This window comes from Ursus americanus, chromosome 17 (genome assembly GCF_024610735.1).
Source record: "Ursus americanus isolate L20-20 chromosome 17, mUrsAme1.1.p, whole genome shotgun sequence".
NCBI classification, from domain to species: Eukaryota; Metazoa; Chordata; class Mammalia; order Carnivora; family Ursidae; genus Ursus; species Ursus americanus.
Window position 1 is genome coordinate 55,295,505 of NC_142143.1, and position 22,421 is coordinate 55,317,925.

The 22,421-nt window shown below is 49.1% G+C and overlaps 3 protein-coding genes across 13 annotated transcripts in view; 1 reads left to right on the plus strand and 2 right to left on the minus strand.

Moving 5' to 3' along the window:
• Positions 1–391: 391 nt before the first annotated feature.
• INHBE (inhibin subunit beta E) lies at positions 392–4,890 on the minus strand. The gene is made up of 2 exons (XM_045789955.2): positions 2,269–4,890; positions 392–2,011 (listed from the first exon to the last, which is right to left on the minus strand). Exons 1-2 carry the CDS (start codon positions 2,564–2,566, stop codon positions 1,254–1,256), a joined length of 1,056 nt encoding a protein of 351 aa, XP_045645911.1. The 5' UTR covers positions 2,567–4,890; the 3' UTR covers positions 392–1,253.
• An 84-nt stretch (positions 4,891–4,974) lies between these two features.
• On the minus strand, positions 4,975–20,016 carry INHBC (inhibin subunit beta C). Of its 2 annotated transcripts, none has more exons than XM_045789762.2 (3): positions 19,949–20,016; positions 16,199–16,910; positions 4,975–7,801 (listed from the first exon to the last, which is right to left on the minus strand). In XM_045789762.2, the coding sequence occupies exons 2-3, from the start codon at positions 16,509–16,511 to the stop codon at positions 7,056–7,058; spliced, it is 1,059 nt and encodes a 352-aa protein (XP_045645718.2). In that variant the 5' UTR covers positions 16,512–16,910; positions 19,949–20,016; the 3' UTR covers positions 4,975–7,055. The 2 variants fall into 2 exon arrangements, with proteins under 2 accessions (XP_045645718.2, XP_087725170.1); XM_087869044.1 differs by lacking the exon at positions 19,949–20,016 and adding an exon at positions 18,109–18,304.
• R3HDM2 (R3H domain containing 2) overlaps positions 19,613–22,421 on the plus strand; it is a 155,324-nt gene continuing 152,515 nt past the window's right edge. For all 10 annotated transcript variants that reach the window (XM_087869033.1, XM_045789776.2, XM_045789774.2 and 7 more), the window contains exon 1: positions 19,613–19,790. The gene's annotated coding sequence lies outside the window, so the exon portion shown is untranslated. The remainder of the gene's footprint in view (positions 19,791–22,421) is intronic.

Below are 22,421 nucleotides of genomic sequence, written 5' to 3' on the forward strand. Positions count from 1 at the left end.
TATTTGAGAGAAAGTGAGCGAGCACAAGCAGGGAGAGGGGCAGAGGGAGAGAGAGAAGCAGGCTCCCTGCCGAGCAGGGAGCCCAATGCAGGGCTGATCCCAGGACCCCAGGGTCATGACCTGAGCCAAACGCAGACACTTAACCGATTAAGCCATCCAGGTGCCCCTCTTTTTTTTTTTTTTAAGTAGGCTCCCTGCCCAATGTGGGGCTTGAACTCACAACCCTGTGATTCAGAGTTGTATGCTTTACCCACTGAGCCACCCAGGCGCCCCACCTTTATGCTCTTAAAATCTATTGAATTTTTGTTTATGTGGTTCATATCAATTTACTATATTAGAAATTAAAACTGAAAAAAGTTTGTAACACAAGAATACACAAGCACATATCCCATTAACAATGATGTCAGAAAGATGATGTAATCACATGCCACACAGCCTCTGGAAAACTCCACTGTATACTTTTGAGATAATGAAAATAAAAAAGGCAAATACCATCTTAATATTATTATGAAAACAGTTTCGACCTTGTGAACACTACTGAAAGGGTCTCAGGGACCTCCCAGGGGTCCCCAGACCTCACCTTGAAAACTATCCCTCTGGACTATCACCCCAGCCCTTCTTTATGACTCATACTTGTTGATTTTTCCCCTCATTTTTATTAGGAAAGTATAAACATTTGTCTCCCCGGTGGGTCCTGTCCCCCACACTGGGAAACACCAGGGAACTTCTTGGCTCAGTACCCCTCTCTCCTGGGTCCCATTTCTGGGGCTCTCCTAACCACCTCCTCTTAACCCCTTGCCCATCTCCTTCTTGACCCTCCCTTAAAGCTCTTCCACAGTTCCTACCCTTGGCCAGCCTGGTTCCCCTGTCCCAAGCCTGCTTCCCTCACTTGAGGACTTTCTCTTCTTGGGAGAGACTAAGGAATTTTTCTCTGCCTTCTCCTTCCCTCCCTCCACCCCTCCCTTACCTCCGCCACCTTCTCAGAGGGCTTAGGGTAGGAAATCAAGCTTTCTGGGGAGACTCCTTTAGAGAACACACTTTCCCCATCTCCCCACACATCAACCAGCCTGAAATAGGCAAGTGTCTGGACGAACGAGTGCCCATATGGGTTCCTTAGGGGTCACCCCGGTCATACTGCCACCCCACCCATTAGGTGGGGGTGTGGATCAGGAATCTAATGTCTCCCACCACAGATGCCCTTTGCCTGGGAGCCCCCAACTGATCTCTTTACTCTAAATTCCCAGGTCCTCTCGCTAGCTGCAGCCACAGGCCTCCACCACCATATCTGGCACATCTGTCTTGACCACATTGCCATCCCGGTCCAGGTAGAGGAGAGACAGAGGCCTTCGGGCAGTAGGGACACAGCAGGAAGTACCCAAGGGCCAAGGATTGTTGGCCTTGAGGATGCTGAAGACGGCCGAGTGGAAGGAGGCAGCAATGCCAGGGCTGCCAGCCAGGTGGGGGGGGCACTGTCCGCTGCAGTAATTTAGCTGGTACCCCTCGGGCTGCAGGATCCAGTCCCGCCATCCCAGTTCCTGGAAGTCTACGTAATGGTCTCGCCTACAGCATAAGGGGGTCTCGGGCTCACAGGTGGGGGTCCTTCTCCTGGCCCGGCCTGCTCCAGGCTCATTGGGCCGGATCTTCAGCTCCAGGAAGGGCCGCTGGTCTCCTGCCGTGTCCAGGAGCCGCAGAGGCTGCTGGGCACAGGTGCTGTTGCCTTCCAGGAGTCTGCAGTTCAGCTGGAGTTTCAGGACAGCGGACTCCTCAGCCCTTAAGCCACTAGAGGGCAGAGTGAGGGCGTGCCAGCCCGGGACTGTCATCTGGTGCTCGGCCAGGAGGGTGCGCGACCCTTGGTGCCTGCGCCTGGGGCTCCGTCGGAAGATCCTCAAGTGAAGAGTGCCAGGAAGGGTGGGGAGCACGTGCAGCCAGAGGCGAGCGTGGTCCAGGCGGTGGGACTGAGCTGCGGACAGGTGGAAGGCGAGCACGGAGCTGCAGGCTGACGTGGGGGAATCTGCGGGGGAGATGGAGACGGGACGGAGGAATGTGAGCCGGGCGAAGCTCTCCACTGAGACCCCCGCCAGCCCCGCCCGCTGCTCTCCCTAGCCCCTCTAGAAGACACGGGGACTGCCTTGTGTCCTCCGTCCTCCACAACGGGTCCCTGCCCCAACTCCTCCTCCTCCCACACCCTGCTCCGTCTGCCTTTGCTGTCAGTCTCCCCTTCCGCCTCCCTCTCCCTGTCTGCTCTCCGCCTGTCCCTGCCTTACCCACCTGTGATGGTAGCAAAGCTGATGACCTCCTCCCCATCCGCCGGAGCCACACTTCCTGGCTGTAGTCTCCGCAGCGCTCTGGTCAAGGCTGCCTGGGGTGGAGGGTGAGTTATTCTGGGACGACTAGTCAGGTGCAGCCCCTCCAAGATCTGCTGCTTGGCTAGCTCCAGGACCAGAGCTCGTTCTGCTTGGGGCGCCGGCGTGGGGCCTCCACAGGAGGGACATACAGACCCTGCCCCCTGTGCCCACACCAGCGCCCACAGCAGCACCAGCTGGGGCTGGACATCAGGGAGCCCCATGCTCCTGGTGAACGGCCCTGGGCTGGGTCGGGAGCCTCGGATGGCAGTTGCTCCTTCTGTTGATCTGATTGCGTGGAAGCCAATGAGGGCAGCAGCAGACAGCAGTGCCACACCTACCCTCGGCCAAGGGTAGAGCCACCTGTCTTCTATCGCTTGGGACTCAGGAAGGCAGTACGTGGATGGTCCTATGGGTAGCTGTGTTTAGCGCAGCTGGCCGGTTTGACCCTCACAGCTCATGGCTGGTTACTGACTGGGGCCTCTTTAGAGCCGCAACCTGGGGCTCCCTCACTTAGTGGTCAGCCAGCAGACCTACCCTCTGAGCCCCGGGATTGGCCGGCTGTGCTGCCCATCAGGGCCCTGCAGGGGGTGGAGGTTCCCCCTGGGAGCTCGGGTTTCACCATCTGGCCTGGTCACTGAGTTTGAGGTAGGGGTAAGGGGGTGGGGGGGCAGTGTGGACACACATGATGCAAGAAAGAGAATGATTTCACATGCTCAGTCCCCAAGGTCTGGGGCTCGGGGGAGGGACTCCTAGGAGCAAGGTGGGGAGGGCAATTCCCCCCATACATCCAGTCCTTCTAGCTTACCCAGACGCCTCTGGTGCAGCAGTTCTGATGAGGCAGCTGTGCATTCCACTGGTTCCTTCTCCAGGGTCTCTGGAAGGAGAACTCTGGTCTCTCTATTCCTAGCAATAGGGCTGGGACAGGGGGGAAAGGAATGGAGTCCTCCTGCCCAGGCCAAGGTGGCAGTGCCACAGGGCACGGAAGTCACCTCCTGACCCTGCCTATGCTGGCTGCCCAGAGTCCAGTTGGACTGGAGCACAACGTGGAGGAGGGCTGGAGCATGGTGGGGGTGGGGGGCACGTTACTTCGATGTCTGGGGAAACCCAGAGAGGTAGGGGTGGTGGTGACGCAATCTTACAGCAGGGCAGAGTCCATCAAGGCTGGCAGAAGGGCATGGGACTTGGGAGGGCATACCCAGCTGCTGGGTCCCTTTAAGGGGATTGTGAGAGTTACCTAAATCCGGAGCATCCTAGAAGTGGTGTGAGGCCTCTGTGTAAGGGGGAAGGAAATGGAAGGTTTAAAGACTTGGAAGAGCAAAGCAAGATGAGCTCCAATCCCAGCCCTCCTTACCACACTTCCTCACTGAATAACTGGGAGGGCCACGGCCCCTCCACCTTGAACTCACGAAGGTAGACTTCATCCTAGCCTTTCTTCTTACGCCCCAGTTTCTTCAAGAAGCTAGAAGGAAGTGAGTGTGATTTGGAAATGTGCCTGACTCTGTTTTATTAACCTCCGCCCTATGTAGTCAGCGGGGGCTGTCAAGAGACTCCTAGATCTGGCACCAGGGGGAGAAAGGTGGTTCTTCGGGGGCTGGGGCTCAGTACCGCCGGTGTCCACCATGTGGCAGTGTAGTGCCACTGGACGGCAGCTGGCTTAGCGCTGACCAGCTTCCCAGGGAATGCGCCGCTCTGAGGAGTGGGGAGACGCAGAGCGCTTTCCAACCTCTCTCTCTGGGGACCCTGCCTCTCCTACAGAAAACAGAGAAGCTAGTCTCCGTGCTCTCCCCTCTCACCACTACCAGAGAGCAGAAGCTGTCATCAGGCCCCACATCGCTGCTACCTTTGGTTTTAGACCTCGTCACATTGACACGTGGCAATGGAGCTTGGTGATGGATGCCAGGCTCTTCCTAGAAACTCAGGGCACCGTGTGGTGGTGGTGGGGGGGGGGTTGGGGGTAGAGAAGGGACAAGGAGACTCTTAGACCCTCCTGTCCTTACATTTCTCCCTGGGCGGAAACATATTAAAGCCCCTCTGTCCAGCTCCCCCCCGCCCCAAGCAACCTCTCTGTTGGTTGAGGCTGGTGAGACCCTGGGGTCTGGAACATTGAACTGCAAAGAAGCTTCTGCCCATGGTGGTGTCTCAGAGGGCTTACCTGTTGGTGCCAGGAGAGAGTCAAGGGAAGCAGCACCAAGTGGCTGCGGGAGACTCTGACCCCACTTCTCCCCTACCCTCTATCAGGTGCCCCCAATTTTCAGCTCTTCCTACCCTCTTGGTGCTGTGCCTGGCCTGGCCCTACCTCCCCACTGACACTTACGTCAGAACCCAGCTATAAATATGCTCTTAGCATCTTAGTCACTTTCCCCAAGAAGTGCTCCCAGGTTATAAATACCCCAGCCATCTGCCTCACAGGCCCGCCCTACCACCAACCTGGTTGGGTGCTGGGGGGGGGGGAGGGACGGGCTTGGGGGCGGGTAAGAAAGGGGAAGAAGCCCGAGTGATTATCTTGCCCAAATGAGAAAAGCCTGACAGTCTAGAGTTAGGGGTCAAGAGACTCTGGAAGCAAAGGTTTGGAAGAAGACAGACCCACTCTTTCCCCTTTTTACAAAAGGCAGAGCCAAAAAGAAAGGGAGTTAATACCAATTCTGTGTTTATTTTAAAATTTGTTGTTTTGTTCATCATGGATTTTTTTGGCATTCATTTTGCTGTTTTAAAAACATTGCATCAAGATTATTTATCTCGATTGATAAATTTCTTGGCATCCCCTTACAGTTTTGCCCCCAAAGTGCCTGCCTTACTTCATCTCATCTTACTCTTGTCCCTGGGGACTGAAGCTGTAGTTGGAGGGAGAGAGGTTAGATCTAGGGGAGGGGTGGTTCGTAGGGAGGGGAGACGCTGTGGAAGGGGGAGGAAGGGGCACAGAAGACTTCCTTAGATGTTCTCCTTAGGTGAAGATCTCCTCAAGCAAAGGTGGCATGACTTCTGCGGTTACTCAGGAAACCCCATAAGCTCAGATCTTCAGGTCTCCTAAGGACTTTCTCCACTAGGGTTCCTCTTCCAGGGACCTCAGACCCTGGGAGGAGGGGGGTTATACACTGAGCAAACACAGACATCATGTTACCCAAAGGACACGTGGGTTTTGCGCAAACTCGGCCTTGGGCTGCAGACAATATCGACCCCATGGTTCAGGGCTGCCTAACCAAAGGGAGGGTATGATGGGGAAAGAAGGGCAAAGGTCTAGAGAGGACCCAGTCTCAGAGCAAATACCTCCTTTCCTCAATCCATGCCTTCTTTTTCTTCTCCCTGTCCCATGCAAGTGGCCCTTGGCCAGTTCCAGCTTCTAGGAAGCTCTCCTGCATGGAGCCCTGGGGGTCAGTGAGGGAAGGCTGCCAGCTCTGAGCCGTGCCTCTGATTCCCCCCACATATGTGCTCCCAGGATATCAGCCTACTGGCTGATTGAGCAATGATCTGTCTCATCTCTTCGAATATGCAGGGAGGAGAAGAGCAGATAAAACCTAAGTCTTTATTAGCTCTGAGACCAGCAAAGATGGTTCTGGCCGGGGGTGGTGGTGGTGGTGGATAGGAGGAGGCCTAAGAAAGAAGAGGTGAAAGCCTAGGAAAGGAAGAGGAATGAAGTGTGGGATAGACACAATAGCTGGTCGCTGAGGAGCCTGTGTGAGAGAGAGCAGAAGTGGGCCAGGCAGGTAGACTCTGTGTCATCCTTGGTGTCAGCCAGGGTCCTGGCAAGAGACAAAAGAACCATTCAATTGTCTGTGTTTGCGTCACTATGAAGACTTAATGAAGACCTTATTTATGGAGGTGTAGGGAGGGTTAAGGGAACCAAGGAAGGATGTTGAGGCCCCCAGGGACTAGGAAGAGTGGAAAGCCCTTACAAGCCCCCAGTGGGGAAGCACTGATATCAGAACCTAGGTAGAACTGGGGCCGGGGGGAAGCCAGGTAGGAGCTGTGGGGACAGACCACAGCCACAGTCACACAGATCCATGGTGCCTAGGCAGAGGCAACAGGAATAATACTCTGACTTCTGTCTCCTCCTATCCTTTAATCACCTGCCTGTGTCTGTCCTTAGCCAAATTCAGCAGGAAGCCAGGGGCCAAAGGAGCTCAGGTGAGTCAGCCCTTAAGGGCACAGCGCAGGGCAGAGCAGGACAAAGAATGGAGGACAAGTGAGCCTTAGCAGCCCACCAAGGCAAATAAGAAAGGGGCTCAAGATACAGAGAAGAATATCGTTGGACAGCAGTGATCTAATCTTCAGTGAATCCAAGGAAGGGGCTCTCTGGTAATCCAGAAAATCAGGGGAAGGAGCTGCGTCAACGCATCCTGGAGGGACGGCCATCAAGTGGGAAGAGCAGGTACAGCGGGTTATGGGATAGATTAAGGGTGGGCTGTGGGTGGCTTTGCCTGGGAACTAGATGGCACTGCTCACGGTTGCAGGTGGGTCAGAGTCCCTGGGGTGGCCGTTGAGCCTGTGAGGCTTCCTGGAGAGAGACTGGTGGTCACGAAGATGGCACAGTGACTCTCCTTAGATGAAGATCTCCTCAAGTCACAGTTGGGATAATGTCCAAGGTTGCTCAGGAAGAGAGAGCTCTCCTTCCGGACAGAGGCAGTAATGGGGTCATTCCCACCTCTCAAGAAAGGGTACCTCTGTGAGGGCGTGTCTGCCTACCCCACCTTGGGCCGCCCATCCACACATGGGCTAGCTACACCCACAGGCCTCGACCACCATGTCAGGTATGTCAGTCTTGACAATGTTGCTGTCCCTGTCGTAGTAGAGCAGAGACAGGGGGCGCCGGGCCGTGGGCACACAGCATGAGCCCCCTCCCGCGGTACCCGCAGCTGTGTTGGCCTTGAGAAGGTTGAGCACTGCCGTGTGAAAGGAGGCAGCAATTCCAGGCATGCCTGCCACATGCAGTGGGCACTGCCCTGTGCAGAAGTTCATGGCATAACCCTCAGGCTGGATGATCCAGTCATGCCAGCCAATCTCACGGAAGTCCACAAAGAACTCCTGCCGACAGCACATCCTGGACCCACCCTGGCAGCTGATGCCTCGCCGGTGAACCCGGTGCTTGCCCCCAACTTTCACCTTGGCTGCCACAAAAGGTCTATGGGCAGCCCCACCCAGGATGATTGAGCTCTGGGCTCTTTGGCCTTCAGGTACCAGCTCCAGGGTCAGGTGCCCTTGGCGGCAGGCAGCCTGAGCTTCGGGCCCCAGGAAGAGCTGGTGCCAGCCACTGGCATCCACCTCCAGCAGGTGCTGAGTGGCCAAGGTGAGGTTGGTGTCATGTGAGCCTAGCACAAGGATCCACAGCTTCAAAGTCCAGGTGGTATTAGGAGGGATCTGTACAAAGAACATGAGGCTGGCCTGCTGGATCTCCATGCCACTAGCAGTTCTATCAGAGGAGAAGTGGAAATCAAGACGAGTCTGGTTGATGCTGGAGAGGCCTGTGGACACAAGAAGCCCCAGTCACCGTGGCCTTCGGAGTGTCAAGTCTACCAGCTACCCTGTTATTCTCAGCATACTTGAACTCTCTGCAGCACTTGGCATTGTTGACCACCCTTTCTTTCTTGAAAATCTTTTCTTTCTTGGCTTCTATGACATAACTTTTAGGATTCTTCCTTGATTTTCTTTGTTGGCTTTTCTTTCTCTGACCATCTGTTCAACGCAAGAGTTCTCCAAAGTTTGTCTTTGACCTTCATTTCCTTTTATTCTACGCTGAAGGGAGTTCTTACCCACACTCATGGTCAGCCAACACAATTTTTATGGTGATGACTCCCAAATCTGGATGTCTAGTCCAGACCATTTTGCACCTCTGGACTGGATGTATAGATTTGGGAATCAAAAGCTTCAGGTCTAAATTTCTAACTGCTTAATTTTGTCACATGAATGTCCTGCTGGCACATTAAAATAAATTTTTTCCTAAGTGGAAATCATTCTTTTCCTCCCTATATACCCCTCTTCCTGTTCTTAGAATTGGGGGCACCACTACCCTCTTTATCACCTCTAGAAAGCCTATGAGCACGCCCTCATTCCCCATATCCAGTCTCTCACCACAGTGATTCCGTCTATGTATGTCTATCACTACTTCTCTTGTCCAGTTTTCTCTTCATCCCTCCCCTGCCCCTACTGAAACACCTTAACTGGGCTCCTATTCTTTCCACTCCACTGAAACTGCTCTTGTCAGGATCACCGACACTTTCCATATTGTCCAATCCAATGGTTTCATCTCTTTATATTCATCTTACTTGATCTTTAAGCAGTGTTTGACACACTTAATTATTCCCTCCTTCTTGAAATATTTCCTTCTCTTGGCTTTTCTGACTCTGGCCACTCTATCTTGGTCTCTTGTTGACAGCTCCTCTTTCTCTTCCTGACTTCTATGTGTTGAAGGTCCTGAGCTCCCTTCTTTCCTCTCTATATATTCTTTTCCAGAAGGATCTTATCCATTCCCATGGCTTTCTATTCCATCTGTATGCTGATGACTCCCAAATATATCTCCCCGGCCCTGACCTCTCCTTGATCCTCAGGCTGGTATATCCAGCTGCTGATCTGATACTCTATTTGGATATCTAGTGATATCCTAAACTTTTCATGTTCAAAGATAAACTCTAGTTTTATCCCCCCAACCCAAACTTATTCCTTCTCCAACCTAATTCCCTATAAATGCATTGCTTAAGCCAAAACCTTGCTTACCCTCATCCCCTACTTTAAAATTATCTGCAAGATCTGGGGCACCTGGGTGGCTCAGTGGGTTAAGCATCCGACTCTTGATCTCGGCTCAGGGTATGACTTCAGGGTTGTGAGATGGAGCTCTGCACTGGGCTCCGTGCTCAGCATGGAGTCTGCTTGAGATTCTCCTCTCCCTCTGCCCCTCCCCCCCACTTGTGCACACTCTCTCAAAATAAATAAATAAAATCTTAAAAAAATTAAAAAATAAAATTATCTGCAAGATCTGCCAACTCTACTTCCAATTCATAAAGTAATTTCACTTATCCCCATCTCCTCTACTATATATTAGTTCAACCCACAATCCTCTTTCTCTTGAATTACAGCAATACCTTACCAAGTGCTCCACTCTTGTCCCCCAAACCATTCTCTATATATCAGCCAGAGTGCATTTTATTACATAAATCTGATCAGCTTAATCTCTTCAGCTTAAGACCCTTCAAAGGCTTCCCATTGCTATTTGAATAAAATCTAAACCCCCTAACACAGAAAACTGGCATGATTAGGCATTCTGCCATTTAATAACTCCATTCTACCTATCCTGGCTCTTTTCTGTTCCTTGAACTCATTAAACATGGACTCACCTCATGGCCTTTGCACTTGTGCATCCCCCTGTCAGAAATGTCTTTCCAAGATCTTTGATTGACTGGCTTCTTTTGGCATTCAGCTCAGACATCTCCTTCTTGTAGAGGTTTCTCTGAATAACCTATCTAAAGTAGCCTTCAACTCTACCTCCATCTCTCTAATACATCATCCTGCTTCACTGTCTTTATAGCTACTATCACTCTCTGTAGTCATCTTGGTTTTTTGTTCATCTGTTTGCTATGTGCTTCTCCTCCCCTCCACTCCTCCCCCCTGCCCCTTTATCTAGAATGTAAACTGCATGAAGGCAGAGATTATGCCTGTATGGTTTACCAGTCTCTCTAACACCTAGTACATAATAAGCCCAATAAACAATTGTTGAATGAAAATAAAGTTCAACTAGGCTTAATGTGAATTGGAAAGTCAGAAATAAGGCTGCTCTTTTTTTTCTTTTTTAAGATTTTATTTATTTATTTGACAGAGAGAGAGAGACAGCCAGCGAGAGAGGGAACACAAGCAGGGGGAGTGGGAGAGGAAGAAGCAGGCTCCCAGTGGAGGAGCCTGATGCGGGGCTCTATCCCAGGACACCGGGACCACACCCTGAACCAAAGGCAGACGCTTAACGACTGAGCCACCCAGGCGCCCCAGGAATAAGCCTGCTCTTGATAGCTCTCAGAGTCAACAAGACGTCTCTCATCTTGGTCTCTCTAAGTAAGTCTATTCCATTCTTCTCTTTCTGTGGATCTACTTCTTCCACTTCCTTGTCAGTTTCCTCAGGTCCTAAAATGGTGGCCCCAGCTCCTGAGTCTACAGAATCTTCTACTCAGCTCCTCCAAACTAAAGTGACATGATCTGCCAATGTCCCAATTCCAAAATCCTAGATGAAAAGTCTGATTGGCTCAACTAAGCACCCCACCATTAGAATCTCTCTCTCTCTTTTAAAGATTTACTTATTTATTTTAGAGAGAGCAAGACAGAGAGAAGACACAATCAGGAGGGGCAGAGGGAGAGGGAGAGAAACTCCCAAGCCGACTCCATGTTGAGCGTGGAGCCAGATGCAGGGCTCGATCTCATGACCCTGAGATTAAAACCTGAGCTGAAACCAAGAGTCGGACACTTACCCAACTGTGCCACCCAGGCGCCCCAACCATTGAGAATCTCTTAAGTTTCCCTTGTTATGGCAGGCAGATGCATAACCAGCAGGGGCTGTGGTAGACTATTACATTGTTGGCCCCCAGTCAACAACGCTTCCCAATATTCATGGCTTGGTGCAGTCGCTTTCCATACTGTCTGGGCATGGCTGTGTGACTTGAGTTGGCCAATGAGACATAGGCAAGCACAGTGCAAGCAGAAACTTGATAAGTACTTATACAGTGATGCTTTGCCCTTTTGGAAGCCAGCCACCATGCTTTAACGAAACTTGGGCTAGACTACTGAATGATGAGAAGCCATGTGGAGAGAGCCTTGGAGGATCAGAGACCATTTTAGATGTCTGGCCCCATCTAAGCTCCTGACTGAATGCATTTGCTTCAGTGCCCTCAGCTACTCCTCACTTGGAGATGAAGAACTGTCCAGATTAAGTCCAAAGGACAAAAAATCACCAAAAACATTGGATTTCTTGTTTTAAGCCTTTATCTTTGTGCTGATTAGTTATATTAATGGATAACTGAAACAGAAATTAGTAACAGAGGAATGGTGCTCCCTAACAAAGACCTAAAATATGTAGCCTTGGCCTTGGGACTGGGTGGCAGGCAGAGGTTGGAAGGACGGTGAGGAGACCGTTAGTGAAGGTAGGAAGTGCAGTGAGCAAATTGCTATCGGAAGCTGGAGAAAGGGGAACCTGTGTTATGTATTGGCTATCATCTGTGGTAACTTGGAAGCTAGAAATGGTATCTAACAAAGTTGTGAATTTAGCTAAAGATATTTCCAGGCAGAATGCTGAAAGTGCCAATTGGCTTATTTTAGCTGCCTATGATAAGGCATTTCAGGAGTGAGATGAACTAAAAAAGGAACTGTTCAATTTTCAAGCAGAATTTAGAGAAAATATTTCCAACAGGACTTGCTAGATTGAACAATAAGATATTTTTTCATTCCTCACCTCTCTGTCTGGCAAAAGATTCTTAAAGTAAGAAATGGTCTCGGGGCAAAAATCAAATCCAGGGGACTGCCGGTAAACTATGGCCTCAGAGTGAAGATCAAAACATTTAATAAAGGGTCAACTGTAAGACCCTTTGTTAAGATCTAACACCTCTGTTAAAATGTAAAAAAATTTAAGATGATGTTCTGTAGATCCTCTCAACTAGACAAAAGGGCTTCTAAGAATCTTAAGAGTATCTCCTTGTAACCTAAAAAGGGGTCTGTCTTGATAAAGTTGAGTGCCTTTTTGTCTAATTGAGTAGACTACAATTTGTTATTTAGAAGGCCCACAGGGCTTTACAGAGAATTTTAGTAGTGAAAGCAGCACCGGTTTGGACTAAAAGGGACAGAGATGATTCAAAATGAAAAGAGGTCTCTGGGCCCCCAACTTCTTTGGGCAGGAAACAGGCTGAGAAAACTGCTCAGCCACAGACTTAGGTCATTTCCTATTTAAAAGGAAAGACATCCGTTAAGCGGCTGCCTTCAGCTCAGGGCGTGACCCCAGCGTTCTGGGATCGAGCCCCACATTGGGCTCCTCCGCTGGGAGCCTGCTTCTCCCTCTCCCACTCCCCCTGCTTGTGTTCCCTCTCTCGCTGGCTGTCTTTCTCTCTGTCAAATAAGTAAGTAAGTAAGTAAGTAAGTAAGTAAATAAATAAATAAATAAATAAATAAATAAATAAATAAATAAAATCTTTAAAACAAAATAAAAGGAAAGACATCTCAGAGGGTGGAGCCAAGGGCTGATCCAGGAGATCTAGAAGGCAAGGAGAACACTGGTGGGCTCTCCTTAAGAGGTGAGAAAAATCCTACGAGCAAGCAGAACTAAGCCCTAACCAAGGGAATTCTGGATTTGCGGTAGACTGAGACATGTGCCTGGCTGGATATCTGAACTTTCGTGGATCAGTGACTGTTCTGTGTCCCCCTCTCCCCTGTCTCCCGTATTGAATAGGAGTATCTATTATGGTGATCCTGTCCCTGTGTCAGCATTGTATGTTAGGTGTGTGGGAGGCAGATAACTTGTAGTTTTAGGTCACAGGCAGTGGTGTGCTGGTAAATGTTTAACAACTGGATTCCGGAGGGAAATAAATCCTGATTTGTAGTGTTTGCCAGTTTCTGTGGTATAAATTCTCCCACCACGGCCTATTTCAAACTATTAATGTGACATCACTGGATGTGGAGTTGGGAGATGTTCATAATTTGTTCTCATTAGCCACTATGAGCCAGTTCCAGGACATCACTGAACACCCCTACCCAGTTTCCCCAGAGCCCCAAGCTCTCTCTTCCTACCTCCAGCAAGAACAATACTCAGGTCTTGCTTTCACACTATTGTGTGGATGGATGATAGCTTATATTGGAATAAAAACTTCAAGCTAACATATTGAAATGCAAAAGGTAGACTCCAGGTATCAGTCTTTCTCACTTTCAAATGTCATCTCAGATCAGGCCCCCTCCCGCTGAATGTTGTACTCATTCATTGATTAGCAAATATGTGGAAAGTATATAGACTTTGAAGTCAGAGAGATCGGTGTTTGAATTCTGCCCCTTGCAAGCTGTATGACCTTGGCCATGTAAATGATCTTTTTTGAGTGTCCGTTTTTGCTTTCCTACGATGGGAACAACTCTACTTTATGAGGTGGTTGTGAAGATTAAATGAGATGAGGCAGGCATACTAAATATGGGATAGCCATCATTATTGCCACAATGTTGTCAGGAACTGGTGTCAGGGATACAAAGGTGAAAAAACAAAAACAAAAACAAAACAAATCAAAAACCCAGAATCTCGGTGTTCAAAGGAGTCATGGTTTATGGTCATCTGTCCACCTTGTGCTCATCCACTCCAAGCTACTTTTCAACTCCAAATGTAGTTTACTTCTTCAGACTTTTACTCGCATTTCCCCTCCGTTTAGAATGTTGTTTATCATTCTCTAGCCATGGAAACCAAACCTATTCTACACCACCAGTCCATCTGCAATCTTCTGAAAGACTTCCCAGTCTCACTAGGACCCAGTGAATAACCCCTGGCCCAGCAAACTCTGTGCCCTCCTCTAGCATTATTTCATTCTGCCTTACCTTCTAATCAATTTATTCCCAGAAGCAGCAACTACACCCCTCATGGGCAGGAGCTGAGTCTTCGAGTTCTTGTTTCTCCCACCTTAACCTTCTAAGAACATTACCTGTATTAGTTCATTTAATTCTCTCAACTATCCTCTCATTATCCCTATTTTATAAATGAGAAAACTATTAACAACCCGGGTCCCACAGTAATAAGCAGCAGAACAAGGATTCGAACCCAGGCTTCTCTGCCTCCGGAGTTTGTGCTCTTAATCATAGGCAGGGTGCCTGGGTGGCTCAGTAGGTTAAGCGTCCGACTCTTGATTTTGTCTCAGGTCGTGATCTCAGGGCCATGAGATGGAGCCCTGCATTGGGCTCCAGACGGGGCATGGAGCCTGCTTAAGATTCTCTCTCTCCTGCTCCCTCCTTCTCTGCCCCTCCCCGCACCCAGGTGTATGCTCCGCTCTCTCACAAAGAAATAAATAAATCTGTAGTCATAGACAGAAGCCCCCTTTTGAATTAGAATAGGGTCTCACACATCACTGGGAATTCTACACTGTGGTTTGGTTGTTTAATGCAATCAATGCTTATTGAGCATCTAGTATGTTCGTGAGAGGCAGAGTAGCTTAGTGGTCAAGGTCATGGGTTCCAGAGCTGGGCTGTCTGGCTCTACCACTCACTAGTCACGTGACCTTGAGGAGTTTCTCAACTCTTTTTTTTTTTAAGTAAGCTCTTGGCCCAATGTGGGGTTTGAACTCACAGCCCTGAGATCGAGAGTTGATGTTCTACCAGCTGAGCCATCCAGGTGCCCCAATTACTTAACCTCTTTGTGCCTCAGTTTCAGTATCTTTTTTATTTTTTTGAGATTTACTTATTTATTTTGAGAGAGAGAGAGAGAGAGAGCGCGTGTGTGCACCTGCGGGGAGAGGGGGCAGAGGGAGAGAATCCCCAGATCCCCCACTGAGCTCGAAAGTCTGGGTTCAATCTCATGACCCTGAGATCATGACCTGAGCCGAAATCAAGAGTTGGATGCTTAGCTGACTGAGCCACCCACGCGCCCCCACAGTTTCAGTATCTTTAAAATGAGGATAACTGGGGGCGCCTGGGTGGCACAGCGGTTAAGCGTCTGCCTTCGGCTCAGGGCGTGATCCCGGCGTTATGGGATCGAGCCCCACATCAGGCTCCTCCGCTATGAGCCTGCTTCTTCCTCTCCCACTCCCCCTGCATGTGTTCCCTCTCTCGCTGGCTGTCTCTCTCTCTGTCAAATAAATAAAATCTTTAAAAATAAATTAATAAAATGAGGATAACAATAGTACTTGCCTCACTGGATTGTTGTAAGGGTCCCAAGGAATTAGTGTATGTAAAAAACTTAGAATAATGTAAATATGATGTAAGTGTTGTTATTTCTACTATACTCTAGCTTCTGGCGATAACATGAGGAATAAATGGCAGTTTCTGACATCAAGGTGTCGACATATATGGGAAGACAGACTTCAAAGAAAACCTGTAAACAGGCAATCCACAGAGTTCAGGTGGGGTGAGGGTAGGGGAGCCACCAGAGAGGGAGCCCCTCACCCTCAGGGCAGGGTGGGTTTTTTGAGGATGGGAGTGCCAGGTCTTGAAGGGAGAGGGGAGTAGGTGCTCATCAGGGGAAAGGGGTCAGGAATGGGAAGGACCTTCCAGACCCAAGGAAGAGCTTGTAAGAAGCTAGATGCCAAAGAGATCACTTTGTGTTGTTTCTAGGGTCCTGTCTCCACATACCTGACCTTCTCTCTAGCTACCCACTAAATTCTCCAACTCTTCTTTCCTCTCTGGAAGTAACTCTCCCTTCTACTCTATCTTCTATCCTTTATCCACCTTTTTGAGTCCCATTTTGACCCTGTTCTGATGTGAGGACCCAAGGTATTAGGATGAGCGAGCAGGGGTAGGCTGGAGGAGTATTATAGTCCTGGTGTTTTACTTGTTCCCTTTTTACTCAGATGAGGCATCTGGGTGATGGGGGAGACAGGGGTCAGAGAAAGGACAGACTCCCTAGCTCCAAGCCTCTGGGTCCAGGCCCAGGGAGTGGATGAGCTCACACCACAGCCTGTGGAAGTTTGTGGGAGCCAGAGGAGACGCAGGCAGGCAGTCTTAAAAGAAGTGAAATCTACCCACTTCCCAGCTGCCCATTGGTCATGTTTAAATAAGAGAGAGCAGGGGGTGGGGTGGGGTGTGGGAGCCTGGGATTAGGAGATTACTGGCCATGGGAAGCAAGAGTTGGGAGGGTGTGGGGGAGGGAGTCAGGGGTTAGGCTGGGGAGGAGAATTTTCCATCCTTGTGGGAAGATCTATAGAACAGGAACCCACCTGTGTCAGCAAAGCTGATGATCTCATATTCCTGTTCCCCATCAGCCTCTGGAAGCGTCCCCTGCGGGGGCCCGTGCAGGCGCTGCAGCGCGGTCCTCAGAGCAGCTCTGGACACAGGCTGGTTCAGTGTTGGGCGCTGGCTGAGGTGCAGTTTGTCCAAGATGCTTCTCTTGGCCAGGTCAAGAAGCAGCTCCCGCTGGCGATCCAAGCCCACGGCGGGTCCTCCACATGCCAGACACTGACCGTCAGCTCTGGGGATGGCCACTGGAGCTGGAGCCAGGAATAGGAAGGCCAGGAGTAATGAGGAGATCATTGCTGGGGAGGCCCTCTTTCAGTGATACGGTCGAGACAGAGACGTAAAACCGGGGCTCAGGTTCTCAACAGCTATGGTCTCCACTCCAACCTGGCCGCCAGGGGCCCTGGAAGGAGAGTGTGTCCAGCTGGCATGACTCCTTGTTGCAGGGGATAGATCAGCCAAACATCTGACTTGAGTCAGATGAAGTCAGTTACAGGTAGAACTTGGCAGAAGCCTCCAACACATAGTCAGTGAAAGTACAGAGTGGGGGATGTGAGGGGAGGTTGTTTAGTTTGGGGAAAGAAATGTCCCTGGGCCAATGTTGGGAGCCAGTGGGTTACCCATGTAAACTGCCAGGCCTGGGGACAAAGGTTAGAGATGAAATTCCTCTTCTGATCAAAGGCTTTGCTGGGAAGCCTGGAGGAAAAGGGAGAGATGAGAGATTTTAAGATAGAGTGTTAAAAAGTGACTCTCAAACAGAGGGGTCCTTCGCAGGACACTTTGCGTCACTGTCATACAGATAACTGAGTTTCATTTTCCTTTGCCTGGTACTTCTCAAAGCCCCACTGCTCTCCTTCTCCCTCCCTGAGGCTCATAATGCAGACTCCTTTGTTAACCACCTCCCCAACCCCACACCATTGGGCTCAAAACTAGCCAATATGAAGGCTAAGGGAAAAGAGGGGAAGTGTTCTAGCCAGGTCTTCTGTATCCTCAGCGGGGGGGGGGGGGGGTGTGTCTGAAGGTGGGAAAGGGGCTTGAGAGCTAGATTTGCTCACCCTTTGGGGATTCTTCTATTTAGGAAAGGAAATTTTGAGATTTCTCAGAATCCCTGGTTCTCCGAAGGTCCCCACCAGTGGCTCTCCAGGGAAGAGCCTGTGCTCCCACAGCAGGTATTTTTTTACCTGGCAGTAATGGTGGGTGGTGTTAGGAAGATAGGTTTTTATTTTTATTTTATTTATTTATTTATTTTAAAGATTTTATTTATTTATTTGACAGAGATAGAGACAGCCAGCGAGAGAGGGGACACAAGCAGGGGGAGCGGAAGAGGAAGAAGCAGGCTCATAGCGGAGGAGCCTGATGTGGGGCTCGATCCCAGAACGCCGGGATCACGCCCTGAGCTGAAGGCAGACGCTTAACCGCTGTGCCACCCAGGCGCCCCGGAAGATAGGTTTTTAAACCAGATGACCTTGGTCACAATTCTGTCTCTTCCTTTTATTAGCTGTGTGACTCTAGGCAAGTTACTTGACCTCGCTTGCTTTCATTTCTTCATTGGAGAAATGGGAAAAATGATTACCCTTGATTCCAAAATCCAAAAAACCCCCATAATCCACTTCTTTTTGGTAACTCATATGGTGACGTGAACAGAGGGAGGTTATCTATGATCTTTTAAAAAATTGTACTGAGACTATACATTTTTACTCCAGAAATATCAAATATCTGATTATGGGATACCCCTGGGGGTATTATGTAATATACAGGATGTGTGTCATTTTACCTTTCTAAAACTTGAAATTTTCTGAATTCTGAAACATGTCTGACTTTGAATATGGGATTATAGATCTGTAATGATTATCTCAAGAGTTTTGAGATTTAAATACTTTTGTAAAGTACTTACAGTGGCTGGCACATAGCAAGTGGTTAACAGAAGTTTATTATTTCTGGGGCGCCTGGGTGGCTCAGTCATTAAGCGTCTGCCTTCGGGCGTGATCCTGCGGTCCTGGGGTTGAGCCCCGCCTTGGGCTCCCTGCTCTGCTGGGAGCCTGCTTCTTCCTCTCCCATCTCCCCTGCTTGTGTTCCCTCTCTCGCTGGCTGTCTCTCTCTCTGTCAAATAAATAAGTGAAATCTTAAAAAAAAAAAAGTCTGTTTCTTGGTTTGTCTCTCTTTCCCCCCATGTTCATAAAAAAAAAAAGTTTATTATTTCTGCTACGCAGGTGTGTTTGTGGGCCAGAGTACCTGCACCAATATTTGTCCTTCTGGGCTCTTCTTTCCTAGATGCTATGCCCCAATCTCTGTTTGCAGTGCAGTCACTTAGCCAGTCATCTTTGTTGCTTACCTTACTTTCCTAGCATCGCACACAGTGCCTGATGTACAACATAAGTGTTTAAAGGTGTGGGAATCCCCCCCCCCACCGTTTTGAGAATTAACTGACATACATCACTGTATATGTTTAAGGCACACAGTAGCCTTACTCAATCTCCCTTACCTCCAACGACCAGTTGCTCCCTGTTTCCACAGCACATTGAACATACCTCTATTTATAGCACTTACATTGTATGTAATTATTTATTTTTTTGCCTACTGCAGTTCTTGCGACATAGTAAATATTTAATAGCCAAATTCTATCAATGCAAGACTACAGTGTTTCTTTGAGAGGGTTGGTCAGTAAATGATCCAAATACATTTGATCAACTAAATTGATTCTGCCTAGAACGGCCAGAATGGGGGAGGTTACAAACCCAAATGACTCTTAAGGAAAAGAACTATATCTTGGAAGGGGGTGGTAAGTGATTTTAATAAGATGGACTTAAATCTGCTTTTTATAGAATTAAATTTTTACATCTGGAAAAAATGGACATCCACCTACCACATGATCTTTGTCCAAGTATACTACAGATATTTATTGCAGGGAGTTACTGTCCTAAGTGAAAGGCGATTTTGAAAGTGCTGTGTAAACTTAAATTACTCTGCGGCAATTAGTACTGTTTAAGTCTTGGGTGAATCCGACAGGCTTGATGGACTTAAGGTGGACTGCGGATCGCAGCGGCTCTGGATTGCTGGCTTGAGACAGCGGACGGAGCGACGGAGCAAGCGAGCGAGTGTGCCGTCGTGTGCGTGTGTGCGAGGAGGAGAGCGCGTGGGTAGTCGGGGCGAGTGGGTGACTAGGTAGGGGGCGTCTGCAGCAGTGGAGACAGGCACAGAGGAAGCAGGGACGCGCGGGGCGCAGGACGCGCTGACGATTACGCCGGACGTGCTGACGTAGCGCGCAGGCCGCAGCGGGGGGCGGACTCTGGGCCTTTCTTCCCCTTCTGATTTTCCCCCTCCCCCCTTTTCTCCCTTTCCGGGTTTGGTTCCCCCCTTTTCTCCCCCTCTCCCCCTTCCTTCCCAAGCCCCTTTCCCCTCCCCCGCCCCAATCCCCCCTGCTCCCCCGCCCCGGGCCCTGGGGAAACCCCCGCCGAGAAGAGCCCGCCCCCAGAAGCGCGCCGCCGCCGGCCGTCGGGGCCGAGCCGCAGCCGAGCGGCCGTGGGCCCGGGCGGCGGGCGGAGACGCGGGCGCCCTCCCCGCTACGGCCCGCGTGAGGTGAGGCCACCTCCCGGCCGAGGGGGCGGGCGGCGCGGGCGGCCAGTGGGGAGGGGGCGTGGCGGCCGCGCGGGCTGGCGGGCGGAGGCCCCCCGGCCTGGGTTCCCCGCGCTGGAGCTACCCGGGCATGGGGGTGGAGGGTCAGGGCCGGAACCCACCGTGAAGGACGGCCCTGAGGCCCGAGACGCCCCGAGTGTGCGCGCGGAGCGCAGGCGAGAAGCGGGGGGGTGGGGGCGGCGCGGGGCAGAGGGCGGGGGGCTGGCGCCACCTGTGGCCTGTGCGGTGGGACCTAAAAACTGTTGCGCCCTTGTAGTGCTTGGGGGTGACTAGCTCCATGTGTTTCTTGGGTTTCCGTTTTCCTTCGAGCATTGGAAAAATGGGAGGGAAGGGTGTTGAAGCGTTTCAAATCATGCCGGTATCCGAGTTATTAGAGGACAGGGATTCGAGTTGGAACATACAGGGAGATGTTTCTGGAGCTTAAAAGTTGGGCCTACATTAGTCTCATAACTCACTCGTGAGCCTCTTAAAACTTACTGGTTTTGATAACTCCACAGAATAAATTTTTCACTCAGTGAATTGTTCTTGGATAATGATGAGACATGTTTTCCAGGTTTATTGAGAAATAATTGACATACATTACTGTTTATGTTTAAGGCACACAGCATGATGGTTTGATTTACATATATTGTAAATTGATTGTTGAAATAGGTTCAGCTAACATCCATCATTCTTGTATAATTACAATAAAAAAAAGGAAAGAGAAAAGAAAAAAAAAATTTTTCCTTGTGATAAGAACTGTTAGGGTTTACTCTATTAACAACTTTCCTATAAATCTCGTAGCAGTGGCAACCGTAGTCATCATGTTGTACATTACATCCCTAGTACTTACTTATCTTGTAACAAAATTTGTGTGTTTTGACCACCTTCCTCCAATTTCCCCTCACCTTACCCTCTGCCTCTGATAACCACAAGTCTGATCTCTTTTTCTGTGAGCTTGGTGTTTTCTTTTTTCGTTTGTTTTTTTATATTCCATATGTAAATGAGATCGGACACTGTCTTTCTCTAACTTACATGCCTTTGAGGCCTAGCCATGTTGTCACAAATGGTAGAATTTCCTCATTTTCTTATGGCTAATATTCCATTATATATATATGTGTATATATATATATGTGTGTGCATATATATATTATATACATATGCACACACATATATATATACATACATACACACACATCACAACTTTATCCATTCATCCATCCATGGACATTTAGGTTGTTTTCCTGTCTTTGCCAATGTCAGTAATGCTGCTGTGAACATGGGGATTCAGATAGCTTTCCAAGTCAGTGTTTTTTGTTGGTGTGGGAAAATTTAAATTCAGATCCCAGTTGGATGAATGTTTCTTGTATAAATTTTTTTCAAATAGACTTAAATAGAGAAGCCTGAGTTCTGTCTGATGTTGGTGGGCACATGGAGACTGGGGAAGAAGGAGGTGACAGGTTCTACTTCCGGAATATCACACATTCCTAGCATTTTATTGTATTTTTGGATAGTCACATTGGCACTTGAATTAGTTGTTAGTCGCTCCTCTTTCTTTCTCATGCATTTTTTCTTTCCATTTCCTTTCTCCAGTATTTCCTTTTTTGCCTTTGTGGAGCCTTCAAGACAAAAATGACTTAAATAGGTGTGCCAAGCGGTCGGTTAGGTTAATTCTATTCACTTTTTAGTTGTGTTTTTCTTTCCCCATTGCTGTTCTCCATAGGGATGAGAGGACAGAGAATCTTTCTGAAACGTCTGATGAACTCTCAGCGAAAGTTAAATTTCGGAGTTGCAGTTCCAGCTGTCTTTGTGTCCACTATAAGATCTATATTATAGATCTCCACAATTTATTTATTTATTTTAAAGATTTTTTTTATGAGAGAGCACGAGCCAGGGGGAGGAGCAGAGCGAAGAGAGAGAGAAAGAGAGAGAGAGAGAGAGAAGTGACTCCCCGCTGAGCAGGGAGCTTGATGCGGGGCTTGATCCCAGGACACTGAGATCATGACCCGAGCCGAAGGCAGACACTTAACCAGCTGAGCCGCCCAGGTGCCCCAATATCCACAGTTTAAAACAAAATTTAAAAAATTTGCGTATGTAAAAATAGGATGCCCGATATTTTTTTAATGGAAAAGAGTCTGATGGGGAAATAGCTTCCTTGCTTTTTCAGAATAAAAACCAAAGACTTTACAATTGCCATTAAAGCCCTGGGTCTGTAACACCCTTTCCTCTCCAACATAACTCCTGTGATCTCCTGAACCTTCCTTGAGCGCACCAGGCTCGCTTCTGCCTCGGGGGCTGTGCGCTTATTCCCCGGATCTTCCTGGATCACTTTTTCATTATGAAGCCGCATAACTTTGACCCCTCACCTCCTTCAGTTCTTTATTTAATGTCACTCAAGCAGTGAAATTTCCTTGGTTATTTAAATTGCAACCCCCCCCCTTACATAATTCTCTATCCTACTTTTCTGCTTTATTTTTCTCCTTACCCTTAGCAACCTATAACATACTTAATGTTTGGTGTCCTCCATTAGAAAGTAAGCTTAATGAGCGTAAATAGTCTTGTTTTGTTAGTTGCTGTATCCTCAACACTTAGCAT